Source organism: Colletes latitarsis, chromosome 13 (assembly GCF_051014445.1).
Source record: "Colletes latitarsis isolate SP2378_abdomen chromosome 13, iyColLati1, whole genome shotgun sequence".
Classification (NCBI taxonomy): Eukaryota; Metazoa; Arthropoda; class Insecta; order Hymenoptera; family Colletidae; genus Colletes; species Colletes latitarsis.
Genome location: NC_135146.1, coordinates 10,969,636 through 10,990,360, shown reverse-complemented (window position 1 = coordinate 10,990,360; position 20,725 = coordinate 10,969,636). Strand labels below are relative to the sequence as shown.

Here is a 20,725-nt window from a genome sequence, read left to right as displayed (position 1 = left end):
ATTCGTTATATGCGAATAAAGTTTGCGACAACGAAGCAACACGTATGTATGTATGATTTCTGTAACTGCAAGCATTTGAAAATCTATTACGATCAAACAAAATAAAAAGAAATTGTCTGAAAAATATAAAAAATATGATTATTTACCCCTCGATGAATTTTATTCGCGAATAACGAATAAAAGTTTTAGATTCGTGGAGAATAAAAATGTTATTCGTTATATGCGAATAAAGTTTGAAATAACGAATAGATTCTATTCTATTTGGAACAAATAACGAAAATGGCTCTCATTACAATCGTCTTTATTCTCCTCGCTTGTCTACAGAAGACAACTTGTACGTTTTTACGAGAAAGAAGGCTTACAAACAATAACGAACGTCGATACGTTAATACTTTTTGGACATTCTCGCGTCGCGAAATAGTTTATCAGCAATACCAATATACCTTACATTATACAATAATCAGTGTCGCGTATACACATACATGTATATGCACGTTATAATATTATAAGAATCGCAATATATGTATGTACATATTATATAGCGTATAGATATATACACACATCCAATATACGCATGTATATATAAAGAAGATACTTATAAATAGAAGAAGTATATAATTAGAAATTACGAGCTAGAACATTTGGTATCGAAACCATCGCAAAAGAAAGGAAGAGAATTAAAATTATACCGAGTTCAGCGTCGTAAGCGAAAACACAAACATCGGGGAAATCTTATCCGTGATTCTCGAAATAATTTTAAACAAATTTGAAATTGTTTACGCGTTTCTTTCTCGACGAGTCTGCATCATTAACTTACGACACTTTATTATTGTTTCGATCGCAATCAAACTAAAATTGCAATAATTAATTATAAAATAGCGACGATTTCATTTACACGTACTAATTTACAGGGTTTCGCGAGAACTTTCCTAGGTTTCTCTAACGTGGACACCGAATTTGAACTTTGCTTTTACGGAATAAATTTCGAACTTCGATCCCTGAAGTTTCCTTAAGTATCGAATTCCTTTTTCTTCGATATTCTGGCGAAAATGCAAATTCGGTTGGTCAGGTGCAAATTGTTTCTCGTGTACTCGTAATCGTGAATTACGTTATATATATAAATAGCGGTGTAATGGAATTTACACTACACAACAAGTATTATTTTATCGCAAGTATGATTACTGATACTGAAAACTGTGTTACGATTGCTATACTCGTCCTTTCGTTAATTGCTACGATGTTTTAAAACCGTCGATCGACAAAAAGTTTCAAAAATAATCTCCACCGATCGCTAGGACGATATACAATTATATTCGTATACGTTTACATTCAGATTTAACGAAATGTCGTGGAAGTTGCAACAGGACAAATTGCGAGTGTGAATGAAGGAAGACTTTTCTCAAAATTGTGTAAAATTGGACATTTGTAACAGTGTTTTCGAGAAGAAACCGATCGATCGAAGTTATTATCCAAAGCTGGGCAAATTTTCATTCGTAAGTTGAATAATTAGATTCCAATTTGTAAATGAATTTAGAATGATTTCATTTGGATCAAACGATTTCTTTATTCGTTGACAAATGCACAATCGACAGAACTCTGATGCTTCCGTTTTTCTTGGTGGGATTCCCGAATTATTTTACGACATTCGTAAAAAGAAATTTTGCTATTTCGAAGAACGTCTAAACGATGTAATTCTACCGCTAATTTCGTTCGTCGAACATTAAACGCGAACGACTACCGTTTGAGCGTGTACACCAATTTATATAAAAAATATTTGCATCTTAGTAGGATCACAATTTCTTTTTTTTTTTTTCGCTTCTTACACGTGTTTATTTAATCACAGATTTTAAAATACCTTATCTCTTTGATTCTGATAACAGAAAACTATTAAGGAAGATATCTTCGCTACGTTGCTAGTTCACCGAGCGCGATAAAAAATGTTTTTAATTATCATTCACGCATTCACTGTTGAGAATTATGCACGCTGGTGGGAGAAATCGAACGACAAAATCATAGAGACGAAACTTACAGCATTTATACAAATATACAATCGTTCTGTTTATTATTGGTAGTTTAGTAACGCTAAATAATGGACGTCTTAATTACAACCTTCGTGATTACTATCGAAATGCAGTTTTATTCGAACGTACGTTCAAATATCAGCATTTCCAAGATGTTCCTAACGAAATACTCTATTGTTCGTATTCGTTTCGAATACAATGGAGAAAGAGTATAAACAAAACAGAAACAAAGTAAATATTGAGCTATACATGCCGGACGATCGCTGAGAAAGCAAGAAAACACGCATTCCGCGTTTATTTAAACTATAAATAATAAATACTCTAAGGAATAATAACTTAACAGACACAATTACACCGTGTTGCTATTTTCGAAAGTCTCTGCAAACATTTCCAGCCAATCGAGATTATCAATAATTTTTTCCAACGCTCGAAGAATATTGAAATTTTCTTTATACAATACATAATACATTACGCATAAATATGCTACATACGTATGTACAATACATTTATAAAACACGGTATTATATTATTGTAATATTATATCGTTGAAAATCGTTTAAGTAATATTACATTAATACAACATTATTTAACAAAAATCGTCTAACTTAAAAGTCTGTTTATAAAAAAGAAAACGATTTTCCCACCACAACGAAAAGGTTCATTTTTGCCACGCGTTTGTAAAATATTTATCTTTCAAACAAACACACGGCAGTGAATGCGTTTACAAACGAAGCGTTACAACGCGTGTTTCGATTAAACATTGTCGTTTCTGTAAATAGAAATCCTTAACAACCTATGGAGCACAATTCCTTCTTGTAGCGGGTCGAATTTTTTGGCAAAACGGTAAAAGCAATTACAAAATGATCGCCCTTGGGTCTGTATACTTTCAGAAACTCCGTTTCAACAATGTAAACATGTATAACAATCGCTCAGCGATGAAATTTATTGCTGAATTTTATTCGCCGGAAATCACTGCGTCGACAAAATCATTATTGCTTTTGTTAGCCTAAAAATTCATAAATATTTTATACGAACTCCCAGACGAGCGTTTGCATCGCTGTTTTAGTTGAAAGCAGACTGTAAACTGTAGATGTAAATTGTTTTTTAGTCCAGAGTGTGGTAGTCAACTTGTAAACATTTCGTTTCTTATTTGTACGTTACTCTGTCTGCTATTAGTTCCTACTCGATGAGAAGTATCTGATTTTTGCTTCTTGAAAATTGATATAGTTTCGTTTAATCGATAGAGTGTGTATCAGAAGTTAATTAACAGTTGACGCAAAAACATTTGAAACGTTTTGCAACGACGCATTTGGCTGACAAGAGAATATTCGAGTTTGAAACCGTTTGGAAGTTGCTGAGAGTTGAACGTGGATCGGAATAAACTCTTTTCAGCGATATGCTCGAATATTACAACGCAGTAAAAGATAATTCGTTTGATGTAGCGATTCGAGTTTCGAAAGGAGCACACAAGCGATACCGCGAAGAGAGATTCGTCATAGAAAATAGAAGAATACCATTAAAGACTAGTAGTGATTGCTATTCGAATAAATCACCTTCAGAATCGTAGTTCGTCGATATGTATCGATTATTGTTCGAACGTGACAGCTCTCTGATTCACGTCTACGTATTATATCACCATATATGCTTCAATGATTAGCAAATAATGCTACGAAATAATGATTATCGTGCACCATTTTACGGACGTGCCAATTGCGTCTTAAACATCCTTCTAATTCGAGTGAACAGAACTTGCAACAGTCAGCTTCGTCGCTAAATATAATTAAATTCATTATTAATCCTTTATCCAATTTTATTTAATAGAATTTAAAAATTACTCGTCGAATTTTGTTGGATCACTTTTTGAAGTTTGAGTAAATCTGAATATTCTTACTTAAATGATAATATAAAATTAAATTGAAAATAATAACGTGTGAAATAGAAACAGTGTGAAAAGGGTGATTTTTAATTGACGAATTTGTTCAAGCACTGTTCACTCAAAACCTGCAATTGCAAACAAATATAAATATTGCATATCCTCTGCTTGTACATGGGTATCGAATGGTTCAGAACCACGTGTAGTTAAATATATATAATATGTATATAATATGTATATATAAATACCAACATATGAATTTCGTAGCAATGTTATGTATAATAGTAATGTAGAAGGACTGTGAAACTGATATGTCATTGGAACAGTAATATAATATGTGTCTATCACAGCACTCTGTGATAGAAAGTTACTTTCCTCTTCCGCCCATCTTCCAGGATTATTACTTCTTCGTTTTCTTTTTTTTTTCATAGTTTCGCTTCGCCCTCGACCTATCTTAATTTTGTCCTTTGCGTCTTGCAGAAACTGTAGTTTTGTTATTCAGTTGTCGACAGCGTTTTCGTTCGTCGGTGTTTACAAAAGCGTGTTTTAAAGACTGGATGGGAAAATATAAGGGACGCACGTTTCGATCCCCATTTGAATCTCATGCGTTATACATAGTGTCTATATAAGGTGAGACATTCGAGATTAATTTATAAGATTGTAATTTCGCAATTTTATATGTTCATTGAAAGTTTCAATTCGTTATTTCGATATTTTGATATATACAGGGTGTTTGGCCAACAATTTTAATGGGAGATTCTGGAGGCCAAAATAAGAGGAAAATCGATAATATTAATTTCTTGACTGAGGCTTCGTTAAAAAGTTATTAACAAATTAAATTAAAAAATTTCAAATCGTTTTGGAAAAATTGTTTTCGGTTGAGGGGGTTAATTACAATGATTTTTGGTGAGTAGGTATACCCTCGAAATCCTACCCATTTTCGAGAAAAAAATTCGAGAAGCTATGAAATTTTTCGACAAAATTAAGAAATTTCGAATCGTTTTGGAAAAATTATTTTCAGTTGCGGGGGTCATTTGCAATGATTTTTCGTGAGTAGGCATACCTACGAAATCCTACCCATTTTCGAGAAAAAAATTCTAGAAGGTATGAAATTTTTCGACAAAATTAAGAAATTTCAAATCATTTTCGAAAAATTATTTTTAGTTACAGGGGTTAATTACAATAATTTTTGGTGGGTAGGCCTTCCCTCAAAATCCTATCCAGTTTAAAGAAAAAAATTCGAGAAGGCGTAACATTTTTCAAAAAAATTAAAAAATTTCGAATCGTTCTGGAAAAATTATTTTCGACTGTGGGGGTTAATTACAATGATTTTTGGTGAGTAGACATACCCTCGAAATCCTACTCAGTTTCGAGAAAAAAATTCCTTACCGAAAATATAATTTCTGGCCAGAAATTAGGTTTAGTTTAGTCATAACTTCTGAACGGATTGGACGATTTTAATATTTAAAAAAGCAATCAACGCATATTTTAGTGGGGAATGCGTAGCAATTCTAAAAATTGTGAAAAATTTATTCGTTGACCTCGTAAAGTTAGAAAAACCCCATAGAAATGTTCCAATTTTCAAACGACCATAATTCCTACAATAGTGAATATATTTCCATGAAACTTTTTTCTGAAGTAGAGCTCATGGGTATCTACAAAAAAGTATTACACAACTTTTCTATAGGACGTCAAACAAAATTACTAAAAATGAAAAACGAATTTTTAAGAAAAATCGACAGGGGGTAGCTGCTGACATTTTTCGGCGAAAATAAAAAATTTCAAATCGTTCTAAAAAAATTATTTTTAGCTAGGGGGGTCTATAACAATAATTTTTGGTCAATAGATATACCCCCGAAATCCTACGCATTTTCGAGAAATAAATTCCAATAGGTGTTCAAATTTTTCAACGAAAAAAAAATTTTTCGAATTCTTCTAAAAAAATTATTTTTAATTCCTGGGGTCCATTACAATGATTTTTGGTCAATACACATACCCCCGAATTCCTACGCACTTTCGAGAAAAAAATTCCTAATCGAAAATGTAATTTATGGCCAGAAATGTTGCCCGAAAATTTCATGCGAATCTTTAAAACGTCATAACTATTGAACAGATTGACGGATTTTAATGTTTAAAAAAGCAAACGACGCGTATTTTAATCAAGAATATGTAGAAATCGCAAAAATATTCGAAAAGTTGATTATTGACTCCAGAAAATGAAAAAAACCCCATAAAAATGGTCCAATTTTCAAATAGCCATAACTCTTACAATAATGAATATATTTCAATGAAACTTTTTTCTGAAGTAGGGCTCATAGGTATCTACAAAAAAGTATTAGAAAACTTTTCTATAGGATGTCGAACAAAATTACTAAAAATGAAAAACGAATTTTTAAGAAAAATCGACAGGGGGTAGCTACTGATATTTTTCGGCGGAAAAAAAAATTTCAAATCGTTCTAAAAAAATTATTTTCAGTTGCAGGGGTCAATTGCAAGCATTTTTCGTCAATACACACACCCCCAAAATCCTACCCACTTTCGAGAAAAAAATTCGAGAAGCTATGAAATTTTTCGACAAAATTAAAAAATTTCAAATCGTTTTGGAAAAATTATTTTCAGTTGTGGGGGTCAATTACAATAATTTTTAGTGAGTAGACATACCCTCAAAATCCTACCCACTTTCGAGAAAAAAATTCAGTAAGGACGGAACTTTGAACGTTAATAACTTTTTAACGAAGCTTCCATCAACAAATTAGTATTCTTGATTTCTGTCTTATTTTGGCCTCTAGAATCTCCCATTAAAGTTTTACCCAGGGTTCACTGAACACCCTGTATAACTTCGAGTGTAAACTTTTATAGATATTTTTAGATAATATCTATTTAAAAAAACGAGTATCATACAAAAAATATACATCGATCATCGTCCTTTACAATTAAGCGTTTTAATACAATTCAGATAAATGTATTGTCATTTTTACCGAACATAATGTTGAAGAAATCTATAATTTACAAAATACATTATATATTAAATTTCTACTATGTTAGAAAGCATCTTAAAACGTATAATTGCGATAAAGAAAACGTGATATTTATAGCGTCGTTGTATGAAAATGATTCAACGTTTGTATAAATAAAAAAAACCTCACCCTACACATGTATAACGTTTAAGATTCATGTACGCGTGTATATATTACTCGTATCTTTTTCTATTTGTTAAAAGAATAAGAATTAAATATCTTTTCCCCGAAAAATATCTCGTTATATTAGTTCATTAGTAAATTCCTATTTTTAGTTTCTAGATTGTCCGCAATCGCCTTTAGAACTATCTACCCTGAATACGAAACAACAATAAATTCCTTGTTAAGAAATCGTCAAGTGTACTCGGCACCGTTAATGTATTTTTTTTCTTTTCTTCCGTCTTTTTTTCTTCTTCGTCTATTACGAGCTCGTCCTATCGCGAAATTTGTACCGATCATTTCGCTGTATATCAAAAAGTATACACCTACGCCTTTGCATTAAGCGCGCCGACGCTAACAATACGAATAAATTTAATTCTTATGAATTAGCATAGTATCCCTTTAATTTTTGGTCTCGCTTGTTAACTTACGCCTAAATATTGTCTCGTTAGAAAACTAAATTTCCATTTTACAAAAAAAGCAAAGACACGCAAGAGTGAAGGGCAATCTTACGCTTCTCTCAACGATACGTATACTAAAATCGTCACGATACGGAAGACTGTGACACGAGACAGAATTTTTCTCTGGTGATAACACAGACATAAAATGTATCAGTCCCTTAGGATGCTACTTCCTTGCTAATAGTCCTTGAGTTTAACTATAACTCATTCCACGAGCATTATAGGAACCTCGACTTTGGAGAAAAGGCATTTCTATTTGGATGTGATAGAACTGAATAAAATGATCACTATCGTTGTAGGGAAGACTTTAAATACAGGGTTTTTGGCCACCCCTGGGAAATATTTTAATAGGGGATTCTAGAGACCAAAATAAGACGAAAATCAAGAATATCAATTTGTTGATGGAGGCTTCGTTAAAAAGTTATTAATATTCAAAGTTCCAACTGTATTGAATTTTTTTCTCGAAAATGCGTAGGAATTCGGGGGTATGTCTATTCACCAATAATGATTGTAATTGACCCCCACAGGTAATAATATTTTTTTCAGAACGATTTGAAATCTTTTTTCCGTCGAAAAATTTAGGTACCGAATTAGATTTTCGGTAAGGAATTTTTTTCTAGAAAGTGGGTAGGATTTCGGGGTTATGTGTAATGACAAAAAATGATTGTAATTGACCCACGCAACGGAAAATAATTTTTTCAGAATGTTTTTAGAAATTATTTTTTTCGTCGAAAAATTTCGCACCTTTTCGAATTTTTTTCTAGAAAATGGGTAGGATTTCGGGGGTATGTCTATTCACCAATAATGATTGTAATTAACTCCTGCAACCAAAAATAATTTTTCCAAAATGATTTGAAAATTTTCAATTTCAACGAAAAATTTCACCTAATCGAATTTTTTTCTCGAAAACGCATAGGAATTCGGGGATATGTCTAATCACCAAAAATGATTGCAATTTACTCCTGCAACCAAAAATAATTTTTCCAAAATGATTTGAAAATTTTCAATTTCGACGAAAAATTTCACCTAATCGAATTTTTTTCTAGAAAACGCGTAGGAATTCGGGGATATGTCTAATCACCAAAAATGATTGCAATTGACTCCTGTAACCAAAAACAATTTTTCCAAAATGATTTGATAATTTTCAATTTCGACGAAAAATTTCACCTAATCGAATTTTTTTCTAGAAAACGCGTAGGAATTCGGGGATATGTCTAATCACCAAAAATGATTGCAATTGTCTCCTGCAACCAAAAATAATTTTTCCAAAATGATTTGAAAATTTTCAATTTCGCCAAAAAATTTCACCTAATCGAATTTTTTTCTCGAAAACGCGTAGGAATTCGGGGATATGTCTATTCACCAATAATGATTGTAATTGACTCCCACAGCTAATAATATTTTTTCTAAAATGATTTGAAAATTTTCAATTTCGCCGAAAAATTTCACCTAATCGAATTTTTTTCTAGAAAACGCGTAGGAATTCGGGGATATGTCTAATCTCCAAAAATGATTGCAATTGTCTCCTGCAACCAAAAATAATTTTTCCAAAATGATTTGAAAATTTTCAATTTTGACGAAAAATTTCACACTTTTTCGAATTTTTTTCTCGAAAGTGCGTAGGATTTCGGGATTATGTGTAATGATAAAAAATTATTGTAATTGACCCACGCAACCGAAAATAATTTTTCCAAAACGATTTGAAAATTTTTCTTTCCGTCGAAAAATTTCACACATTTTCGAATTTTTTTCTCGAAAACGCGTAGGAATTCGAAGGTATGTCTAATCACCAAAAATGATTGCAATTGACTCCTGGAACCAAAAATAATTTTTCCAAAATGATTTGAAAATTTTCAATTTCGACGAAAAATTTCACCTAATCGAATTTTTTTCTCGAAAACGCGTAGGAATTCGGGGATATGTCTAATGACCAAAAATGAATGTAATTGAACCCCCCAGCTAATAATATTTTTTTCAGAACGATTTGAAATCTTTTTTTCCCGTCAAAAAATTTCACACTTTTTCGAATTTTTTTCTAGAAAGTGGGTAGGATTTCCAGGGTATGTCTATTCACCAATAATGATTGTAATTAACCCCCACAGCTAATAATATTTTTTTCAGAACGATTTGAAATCTTTTTTTCCCGTCAAAAAATTTCACACTTTTTCGAATTTTTTTCTCGAAAGTGGATAGGATTTCCAGGGTATGTCTATTCACCAATAATGATTGTAATTAACCCCCACAGCTAATAATATTTTTTTCAGAACGATTTGAAATCTTTTTTTTCCGTCAAAAAATTTCACACTTTTTCGAATTTTTTTCTCAAAAGTGGGTAGGATTTCGAGGATATGTCTAATCACCAAAAATTATTATAATTGATCCTTGCAATCGAAAATAATTTTTCCAGAACAATTTGAAATTTTTGAATTCAATTCTTAATAACTTTTTAACGAAGCCTCCATCAACAAATTGGTATTCTTGATTTTCGTCTTATTTTGGCCTCTAGAATCTTTCATTAAAATTTTTCCCAGAGAACGAACACCCTGTATATTGTTAACACATTGACTGCCACGTCACCCACATATGAGTGAGTTTTCATAAAGTTAAAAAAATTAATTCTGAAGATCAGATGTCAAAGAAAATAAAGCTAGGTACGGCCCTTGAATTTTAACGAGTTTATGAAAATAAATTCAATGAAAAATAATGGCTATGCTAGTTTCTAGTTTTCTATAAACAAAATTTAATTTCCCTTTTAATTTGAGAAGTTTGGTCCAGCAGTCAACGTGTTAAATTAATATAGACTTATTTAAAAATTGTCCAAACATTTGAAAAGCAAATGGCGAAAGTTTATTTCTGTGGATGAGTAAGGGGCTGGCAGTGGCGTAGAACTTCGAGTTAATAGATTTGGCAAAATATCGAGACCAAGGAACTATAAAAGGACGTATCTAAATTAGCAACCATAAATCGTCGCGGAGAAAACGGAGTTAGAAAAGGCACTTATGGTGGTTACACAGAACCATGAGAAAAGTCGATGAGCTTTAAAAATAAATATACGCACAGCCGTGTTAATTATACTGATACGAACAGTACAAACTTGAATCTTAATTCCTCGTATCGATCTAATTCAGTATAAATATCGCTGAAACAAGTTTCGTTCTTTTGTTATCCACTCTTGTCTCACATTTTCTTCACGTACAATTCCAAACAAATACTTTCTGCCCGTGACACTTACGCAATTTTAACTACAATTCCTCAATCGTGAACAACGAAATGCAATTACTTTCAATATTCACCCATACCGTAAAAAAAGGTAAGCCTCTTTTAAAGTCAGAAAGGCATTACGTAAAAAAAAAAGAAAAAAAAAACAAAGAACTGTATATTTAAGTATCGAAGCATCGTAAATAAACTTTCACGTAATCTGTCCGTTGGTGCATTTAATGCACCCACTTTTTGTCTGATTATATTTACGAAATTTGTATCTACATCCAGGTACGGAGAAACTATAATAACCTTCATCGTGATTTGGAGAAAGTAAGAGACGAACGATCGAAATGTAAATTTTCAAGGTTGAAAGTGTAAAAAATATTGTAGAAAGTCTATGTGAAAAATACGTATAAAAATATTGCAAACTATCCGCTGAATTCTGAATGTAGATACGTAGCGGTACGTATTCGCGTTTTAAATACATTTTCTCGGAAATACACTGACTGCACCTTACAAAGCATCTTAAGCTCGTTTAAAAAAAAAAAAACACCATCGTAAATTTATAACACAATTTGAATCTTAGAAGTAAAAAGAAAGCAGTAACGCACACCATTTGCATATTACCTTGTTACGAGCGTATAATAACAAGTTAGTTTGTGTCGTTGACATGTATCGTCCCCCCGCGAGAAGAAGGCACAACGTGTTTACATCCCCACTCTTGCTGCAATACGCTGATTGGCTGATTCTCGCGGAGGAATGGTACTGCTTATTTCTTTTAGTTTTAGATATGTACAAATTCGACAGTAAAAACGAACTGTCGCTCGATCAATTCCGTATTCCTTTTCCTTTGCGTTTTTATCAGATCCCCGATCTAAAACATTAAGTACCTTAACCCCTCAAACCAATGTTTCCCATCAGAGAATAGATTATGTATAAACAATTTTACGAAATAATACGACTAAACAGTACAACTTAAATCTAAACGGCTCGTGTAAACTAAAAATTAATATGCATATAATCTATAAGTTTTGTAAGTAAATTATATACAAATAAGTAACTTCTTTTGATATATAATATTACATCCTCTGTACAGTAATACTAATCACGCGAAATTATTCTGTACAACGAAACGATCTGAGGGGTTAATAACATCGGCTAAACACGTTTGTCTAAAACTTATTCCCTAACTAATAAACTTTATATCGATCCACCAATTGTTTTAGCGGGCCACGGTACGACAAATATTTGCATTTGCTACGCCGATTCATTTATGGTCTCGCGACAAATTACTGTAGATCACGTTTCCGCAACGATGCATTCTGTACTGATTAATTACGATCGATCGAGATTCGAAGCAAAATGGCCGAACGTCGGGTTGTTTACGGTTCTTCGACTACGAGTAATAATTTTCAGATCGATGGAAAATTTGCAAAACATTCAAACTACTCCAAGTTGTACTTCTGTTATGAAAATGGAATAAATATTTAGAAGACAGTAGATTAATATCTTATTCTCGTATAAGGAAATGCAAAATTAATACAAAATTGATTATGCAGTGGGTTTCTGTTAATTAATATTACAAGGAACGATATATTTAAATATATATCGAGATTTGGATCGTGAAGTCTTGCATGTTTAGCAAAATTTCGTAGAAAATGACGATTGCAATTCAAAATGTACATTAAAATTAGTCGAATAAGAGCATTAGAAAACAACGTACTGAACAACGTACTAAAATATGCAGCTGGTGTCAACGAAATTTCAACACGCTAAAATATACAAAACAAAAACATAGCAACCTTAACGGTACGGTATTGCATCACAACCGAGATGAGTGAAAAAAAAAAATTATTTGAAACGACCGTCGGGAGGAACGAATCCTTAAATAGAAAAATTTTAATTCTTGTATACCGTCAGAGCAAATAGGAGACCATAAATAAATAAATTTGTAACAATGTTGTGTAATCGTACGGCGTTAGGGCCCCCTGGTGGAATTTAGATTGATTTCCACTGCGGTTTGTGGGGACCCCCCCTTAAATGTCAGGGAGGTCCTCTAGGAACCCACAGCGCTTTGCTTTGCTCCTCGTCTACTGCAGACTTTACTTGCGTACATATGTACGCGACATTTATTCCAGCTGGAATCACAGCTGGAACAAATTAAAAATAAATTTCAAATGATGCAGCAAATACGGAAATAAATACCAATTTAAACGATGTTAACTCACCAGATATATAATGCCTATAGTCGGCCTCGAATTTCAGTGCTTGTTCGTACATTTCCTTCGCGACCTTGGCACTAACTTTGTCGCTCGGGTACCTCGAATCTTTCACTTCCTTGATCTGTTTCGTACTCTTGAACTTTATCAACAACACTATAGGATAGATCTGATGCCGATGGAGTCGTTCGATCGATGCAATCGATACGTCCAAAATGCAATGAGTATTCTATAAATAGAAACGTACCTCGATAAAAAAAAAATCCACAAAATTATGGAAACTTTACGCAGTCTACTTTTTATTAGTTAACCCGGTACAGCTACGCGTTTAATATAAATAGCGCTATTAATATTACGTACGGCATTGGGTAAAAAAATACCTTACCTTCTCACAGATGTCCTTGACAGCTTGTACTGTAGTACACTCGAAATAGCTTCCTTTTTTTCTGTAGTCTACGTAAAGCGCGTCGCGTAAGCCTTGCTCGAGCGTCGATTGAGAACAATGCATAGCTTCTGCGAGACACCTAGTGAACTGTCCTGGGAATTCTTGCAAGAGTTTCGTCACTACGCATTCGCTCAGCGGCCCAATGATCAGCACCGGTCTCAAAGCTGGATCTACATATTAAATAAAAAATATAACATTAATTCTGAATAACTATACGAACACTTGAAGTTCCAAATACTTACAATCCAATCTTTCGACACGTTGGTAGCTGGCTGGCAGAGTCTCTTCGTTCAGCGTCCCACTGTCGCTGTACCAACCCAAATTAACCCCCGTCAGGTGTGACAATTCTTTACTGTCCCTACTCGAAGAACGTTGATGTTTCTTTCGGCGGAAGAAGCTTCTCCTCGCGCTAGTGCTACCTCGTCTAGTCGTATCCGTCTCCAAATCGCCCAGCGAACGTCGTAAAAGCAACTCTTCCTCGACTCTAAAAGTACGATATACCTTAAATGTGTTTTAACAATAAAAAAAATAGCATTTCGCTTCCAACTTACTTAAATTTGCTCGGAATTATTCCGCAGGTTTGTCTCCTTCCGGTGTGATCGACTATCCAGGCCCTCCAGTGGCCCGGAGTACCGTTGAACATTGTATTGTCGACGTATAAAATATCATCTTTATTAAATCTAAGCTGCAGACTGTCCCCTACTTCGCCCACTCGATCGAACATCGCTTTCACGTAGAAACTGTCACCCGGTTTATCCTTCACTTCGTTATACCTTTCAGGTACGTATTGAGCAATCAACGTCACTTTGTCCGCCGGTCTAGCCAGCTCCAAAGCCGCTTGTTCCGCGGTTGCTTGCCTGAGATCTACGCCGTTGTACTCTAGAATACGATCACCGGTGCGCAGGCCCGCCTCTTCCGCGAGGCAACCCGGTTGCACCGAATGCACGAATATTCCGACGCCGTTACCACCCACGAGCGAAATGCCCAAGTTGGAGCATTTCCTGGTCTCGATAAAGAGATACCTCGGCTCGCTCGGCGGGGGACTCTTGCGATTCTGTTCCTCCTGCGTTGGGCTTCTCACGGTGGCGTTTTGTCGTTGCAACGTGGTAGCCGCCTGATTAATTTGCGCTCGCGTCAGAGTGTTCGCGGTGACGCGCAACGTGTCCAGGGTCGCCGAATTCCTCATATTGTCCAACGTGGCTGAGCTACGAAGCTCCGGCTTCCTAATATTGATATCCAAAGACGCTGACGCTCTGATCTGTCGCTCCGTTTCCTGCGTGCCTCGTACCTCCAAGGACGCAGAGTTCCTTATGTCTCTTTCTCGAATCGTACGAGGCGGTTCCAAAGTATTCTTCGTCTCGCGCATAATGTTCAAGGTATTAGAGATATCACGAGTGGTACTTAAGCTACTAGAAGCGTCGCGTTCGGGCTCCGAGCTCTCCAACGGCTCGATAGTTGTTTTTCTAGGAGCTTCGGGACTATTGCAAGGAGTCGGTGACCCGCTGCGACTGCCGCCCTCGGCGACGCCGGCTTCGGATGAACTTGAAGAAGCAGATCCTTCTAATTCGTTGTATTCTAATACGGGGGAAAAATAATAGGTAAAGACGGTATCACGTTAGAAAGAAACCATGCAATAACGATGAATAATAGTCACATTTAACATGAAAGGTGCAGAAAATGTTAAGTGCGTACGTCGTGGTAGGGATATATATGCTACTCGTTCTAATAAAACGCTGTACTCACTGTCCGGACTATACTGCACCAGCATCGTAATGGAATTACCGCACTGACGCAACACATTGGCAGCGAGCTGATACGTGGCGCTCCTCATGTTGATCCCGCAAACTTCGAGCAACTGGTCGCCGATCTGCAGGCCAACTTGTGACGCTAAACTGTGCTCGCTAACGGTGGAAACGAACACGCCGCCGCTCTCCAAGCAAGAGATCTGAATACCCAAGGGCTCGACCGATTTGTCTATGTGAACTCTGCGAAGTTCTCCAGGTGCTGGCCTGTGTTGAGAGTAACAATAATCTGGCATGCTGGACCGTTTGTTGCTGCTGCCTCCTCTGACAGTTCCACCGGAGCTACTCCCGCCGCCGGTGCCTGGGCTAAGCACTTCCACGTGGAATGTCGGCATCGGGCTGCCTCTTTCCGAAGTCCTTTCTATACTGCCGGTGGACAATTTACCCACGCTGCTTTTAGACGTCACACTAGGATTCGACGGTATCCGAAAACGTTGATTCTCCTTTTTTCTTGGGAACGTTCCACCTTCGTAGCCATGCGTATAGGCTGGCACGTCGTATGCGGTTGCGATCGGTGGAGCGCGAGATTTGTGATAATGCAAATCTACGGAGGGTGTGTGCAAATGCCCGAATCCTGTTTGCGGGCCGGGGCTATACGAAGGTTCGAAACAGTAAGATCGTGCATCGGGAAGTCCTATCGACTCCCCAGATTGTGCAGACGGCAAAGACGGCGGGGAAGGATATCTCAAAGGTAAAGAGTTCTGTTGGTGGGGATGCGGATGCGAATGCGTATAGGGAGGAAATGAAAAATTACCAGTTAACTGCTGCCTCGTGCCGCTGGTCGACGAAGTGGACGATCCGGCCCCGGAATAAAGTTGAGATTGCGCTCTATTATGCTGCAACGTCTCTACTTGGCTGTCGTTGCTAGGGGTATACTTTTGCGCCCTCTTCTTCGAGAAATATTCTACGTCTTTCCCTGTATTGACCGACTTGACGGAAAAGTCGATACTAGTTTCGGACGGTGTTAACGTAGAACTCAGTCTACTTTCCGTGTTCTCGAATTCGGCGGTCGGTTTCTTATCTATCGGTATATCTTTGAACTGCACCACTGGAGTAAAGGATTTCTGACTAAATAACTGTCCAGTTTTAAGGAAATTTGGTAACGGTTTTTCAACAGACTTATAAACGGTATGCCGATTGTTCACATTGGAAAAATTGGTTAAAGGGATAGGATTAGAAATACGATTATAATTATAACTTTCATACTTGGGCGGTTGATTAAGGAGTACACTTAAGGGCAGCCTTTCTTTTGTCTTACGTGGATGTAAAATAGTACCGGTACCATTTTGTATCAGAGGCCCACCTCTGGCTTTCGGCCACGTACCTCCATTTTTCTCAACTTTCTCGGTTCCGCGTCGCTTACTTCGTTTCAGTACTCCGTTATTCGCTTTCTTGTGATAACTTTCTATCACCGAATCTAATTCCGCTATCGCGTCTTGTTCCTGCTCGAAAGTATTTGGGCTGGAGTTACGATGACGTTTCTTCTTTTCTTCGCGATCCTTGCTATGCTTACGTCCTCGTACAATATCGATCTTTTCGCGTATGTTGTCCCAAGCATTGCTGATACCACTTGGTTTCTCACCACTAACTGACTTTGAAACTTTATAAACACTTCTATCACCAAAATTCGACGCGATGTATCGCCTTTCGTAATCGTCCGAAGCAGCTTTCAACATTAATCTTTCTTGTTCGGTTTGCGAACAGCTGTTCACCATTTTCTGTTTCTCCGTGACAAAACTGCCGTCGATGGTCATCGTTTCGGAACTAGTCGCCGAAGGTAACGGTATTCCTTTCAAGGTTGTGATAGTCAATACATCCGAACTCGTGTCATTTAAAATTGCCATCGCTTCGAGACTGGAATTTATACCTTCCATTGCTTTGCTATTAATCTAAATAAGAAAATCATTAAGTTAGATTTGTCGTAAATTTCAAGCAAAAATATTACGTGTGACCGTGGAAACGTACATTTAAGACTCTATCCCCAACAGCAAGGTTCCCATCCTTAGCAGCTAAACTACCCGGAGATATCTTCGAAATATACACTCCAAGTTCCAACGAAATTCCATGGGGAACCGAACCGACGGGTAATTGCGTGGTCCTTAACGATCTTCTAGTCACACGACGTCGTCTTACCGTCAATGTAGCTGATCCCACTGAACTGTTACGCAAAGTTTCCATGATTATACGCGTAGAAACAGATGTACAATCGACGTTGTTCACTCGCATAATGCAATCGTTGACTCTCAATTTACCGTCAACGGCACTACCGGTCGTCACTTGAGCAACATAAATCCCCGTATCGTTCGGATAATATGGATTGTCGCGACCTCCAACCAACGTTAACCCCAAATCACGGTCGGAGTCCAAACAAAGGCGACTGAGATCGAAATGAATAGTAAGAATTTCCCAATCGTTAACGTCCGTATCGATCGCTGAATCGTGAGCGTGCGTTAAGCCCTGTGCAAATTGACTTGTTCGTAACGCGTGATCACCGGACTCTATTTTTTCTTTGAGATCCTTCAACTCTTTCGACGCCTCGTTCCGTTGCTTTTTAATATCGTCGGAATCGCGTAAAGCACCTGCCAACTCCGACACTGCACGATCACGTTCTTTTCTTAATCTATCACATAAAGTTCTAATACTTTCTCTTTCTAAGACTATTTTATCCCTCTCGCTAAAAGCCCAGTCTCTTCTTCGTTTCGACACCTCCGCTTCTTGAAGGGCCTCCTCGAGCTCCGCTTGCAATTTATCTACAGATTTCCTGAGTTTATCCAACTCCAAATTTGCCTGATCCAAGTTGTCCATGCGTTCTTTATCCCGCTTAGCGTAATCCGCCGTATTGTTCTCCCGTTCCGCTTCTTTATTCGAATTATCCCGTTCGCGATTATAAGAGTGTAATTCCATACGATTTTTGTAATCTCTGTTGGAACCTTCGGAATAATCGCCGAACTTTTGACGGAGCTCGTTGCATTGTTTCAATGCTTCGTCTCGATCTTGCAACGCGGATGAAATTTCTCTTCGTAAAGTTTCAATTTGATAGGATAAAGCTTTTTTCTAAAAATAAAACAAGTGGATATTAAAACACAGAACGTTAATTTAAAAATAGTGCGTACAGTAGCAAGTAATATACGGTGTATAAATAACTAAAAACCAATATAAAATGTATAAGAAGGAAATAATAATAACGGTAAAAATTCTTATATTTAATCACACGTAATAATTCCATTGCAGCGTCTCGTAATAAATTTTTTAATCGAATAAACTCCTACCTCGTCCATAAGTTGTTTATTCTGGTTCTCCAAATGTGTGATTTTCGTGTACGCTTGTGTGAGATCATCGCCAAGTTTTTCCATTTCCTTATGTACCGTATCCCGCTCGCCCATAATCAAACTGTATTCTTGTAAAGCAGCATTTCTTTCTTCGGTTAATCGTTTCATATCCTTGCTGGCCTTCATACGTAGCACCATTGCGTGATTGATTTCCTTTACCGCTTCTTCGTGTTGTTGCTGTACTTTAGCTAGGGCTTCGCGATATTCGTTCCTCTCCCTTAACGCAATGTCCCATTGCCTAATTGCAGCGGTACATTGTTGTTTTAAACCGTTTCGTTCACGAACTACACTATTACGCTCTTGAACAACATCATCATACTGTTTTTTTAATCTGACAGTTTCTTCTTGCGACAGTTCCAACTATACATAATCGTATACGTGAAATTGTAGGAATTCTTTTCTTATAATTAATAATTAAGAAAATAATTAATATTCTATACTTGCCTTGTTAACGGCCGATGAATGCGACGAGATTAGATCATCGTACCGTTTCCTAAGAGCATCGTACTCATCTTTAACAGCTTCATATTTCCGAAGCGCAGATAAATAATGTTGATTCATAGTGTCGCTATTACCAGTATCAGAAACAAGAACTTCTTGATTCTGACACCGTAATTCGGACACTTCCTTCTGCAATGCTTGAACCTCTCTGTCATTTACTAGATCTCCGTATTTGCCCCGCAGTGCGGTGCTTTCCTGCGCCGTTGCCTCTAATTGATTCATAACTGGTATGTGTTGTCCTCGATAGTATTCCAATTCCTTTATAGTATGTTCACACCTGTGTTTTAAATTTCTTCGTTAAATAATATATCTGACTGTCCAGACGGTGGTTGTTTCACGTAGAATATAAAACACAATAGCACAAACAGAAAAGCAATACCAGTTTAAACAAAACCAGGACAAACCGTCTTATATTATCGGAGTGCTTATGCCTAAGTAGCTGAAGCTGATGCATGGCCTGATCACATTGAGTTTGCAAACCTTCGTAATCACTACGACATTCAGGACCACCAACAGGACTTCCAACACTGCCATAGCCTCCACTATCTCTTTCTGCATGCCGCACATGCAAATTATGTCCAACAATGCAAATTGCGAAATAATAAACATGACGTGATTAAATATAAAAGCACGATTCAAAATCAGGGTATAATATCAATACAATAATATGTGTACAAAAATAAAACTAAACTTTAATATTAAGTACATACATATCTTGATAAGAAACACAAAAACAATAGTAAAAGTGATGAACAACTACAGGCAAATAATTCTTTTGCTCTAAATAAACTCTTAAAAGGAATAAAAAAAACATTAATACACAGTATATTCTTTATATTCTTTTCATTAGTAATTTTCTTACCCATATTGAGTGCTCCATCTGCAAGAAAACAGTGGACAAAAATTTAATCACAAGATTAAAACACACGATCCATTATAAATACAGAAATGAAATGTCTATATGTGCACAATGTGCAGCGTGTTGTTACAATTGGTAGAACAATATAATCAGATGTTTTGCTAGCTTTCACCAGGAAAGAAACTCTATGTCACGCATGTAAGCATCATGATTCACTGTTTTTTGCAAAGTGAAATTATAAGTGGTACTTAAATTATGATATACAACAATTCAATCAAATACAAAAGTACAATAGCGTGATTTTATATCATGATTTTTTTCTTTTAAGTAGCAAAATTACTTTTTACTAGTTTAGGAGAAGAAGCATTTTAAAGAGTATTTCCACATTTTTTTCATTTCTAGTAATCGTGGAAACTACTGTCACGCGTTACCGTTTCCAATGTTTTTCTCTTAACAATCTTAAACCTTGTTTAACGTCATTTAATTTAAATAGGTCAAACACTGTGGTTCCATTTATTTCTCTGATATTGCAGAAGTGGTAGAAATATATAGTTACAGTTGATATAGAAAATTAAAAAGTGCACTCACCACTACTTCCAGCACTATCCAAGGAAGACGCGCCAGAAGCCATGCTCTTGATTCACCGAGGATCTACCACAAATACTTCACTAGCAAGGTACGTGCTAGGTATTGCCTGGAAAGTATCCATGCGCTGTACTTCACGGAAGAGTGAACCCTTTGTGAATTACTAAGAAGTAGCCTTCGGGATGACATTACGGCTATGGTCTAAACGGTGCATGGCGCTCATCAGAGGGATGCAACAGTGCACCTGGCACAC

General features: G+C 36.2%; 1 protein-coding gene across 1 annotated transcript; it reads right to left on the bottom strand.

Annotated features, from left to right (window-relative positions):
* Nucleotides 1–1,796: 1,796 nt before the first annotated feature.
* Dlg5 (MAGUK family member discs large 5) lies at nt 1,797–20,521 on the bottom strand. The gene is made up of 12 exons (XM_076780867.1): nt 20,476–20,521; nt 19,891–19,908; nt 19,433–19,580; nt 18,972–19,305; nt 18,468–18,887; nt 17,164–18,252; nt 15,140–17,087; nt 13,948–14,971; nt 13,639–13,880; nt 13,337–13,566; nt 12,961–13,180; nt 1,797–12,882 (listed from the first exon to the last, which is right to left on the bottom strand). Exons 1-12 carry the CDS (start codon nt 20,516–20,518, stop codon nt 12,776–12,778), a joined length of 5,823 nt encoding a protein of 1,940 aa, XP_076636982.1. The 5' UTR covers nt 20,519–20,521; the 3' UTR covers nt 1,797–12,775.
* Nucleotides 20,522–20,725: the final 204 nt, after the last annotated feature.

Excerpts from the sequence above, each read along its gene's own strand:
- Dlg5 (XM_076780867.1), bottom strand. The coding sequence starts at position 20,518 with ATGGCTTCTGGCGCGTCTTCCTTGGATAGTGCTGGAAGTAGTG. Across the intron at positions 14,972-15,139 it reads GGTGCAGTATAGTCCGGACA|AATACAACGAATTAGAAGGA; the intron begins GTGAGTACAGCG and ends CCCCCGTATTAG. Across the intron at positions 13,881-13,947 it reads ATAATTCCGAGCAAATTTAA|AGTCGAGGAAGAGTTGCTTT; the intron begins GTAAGTTGGAAG and ends TCGTACTTTTAG.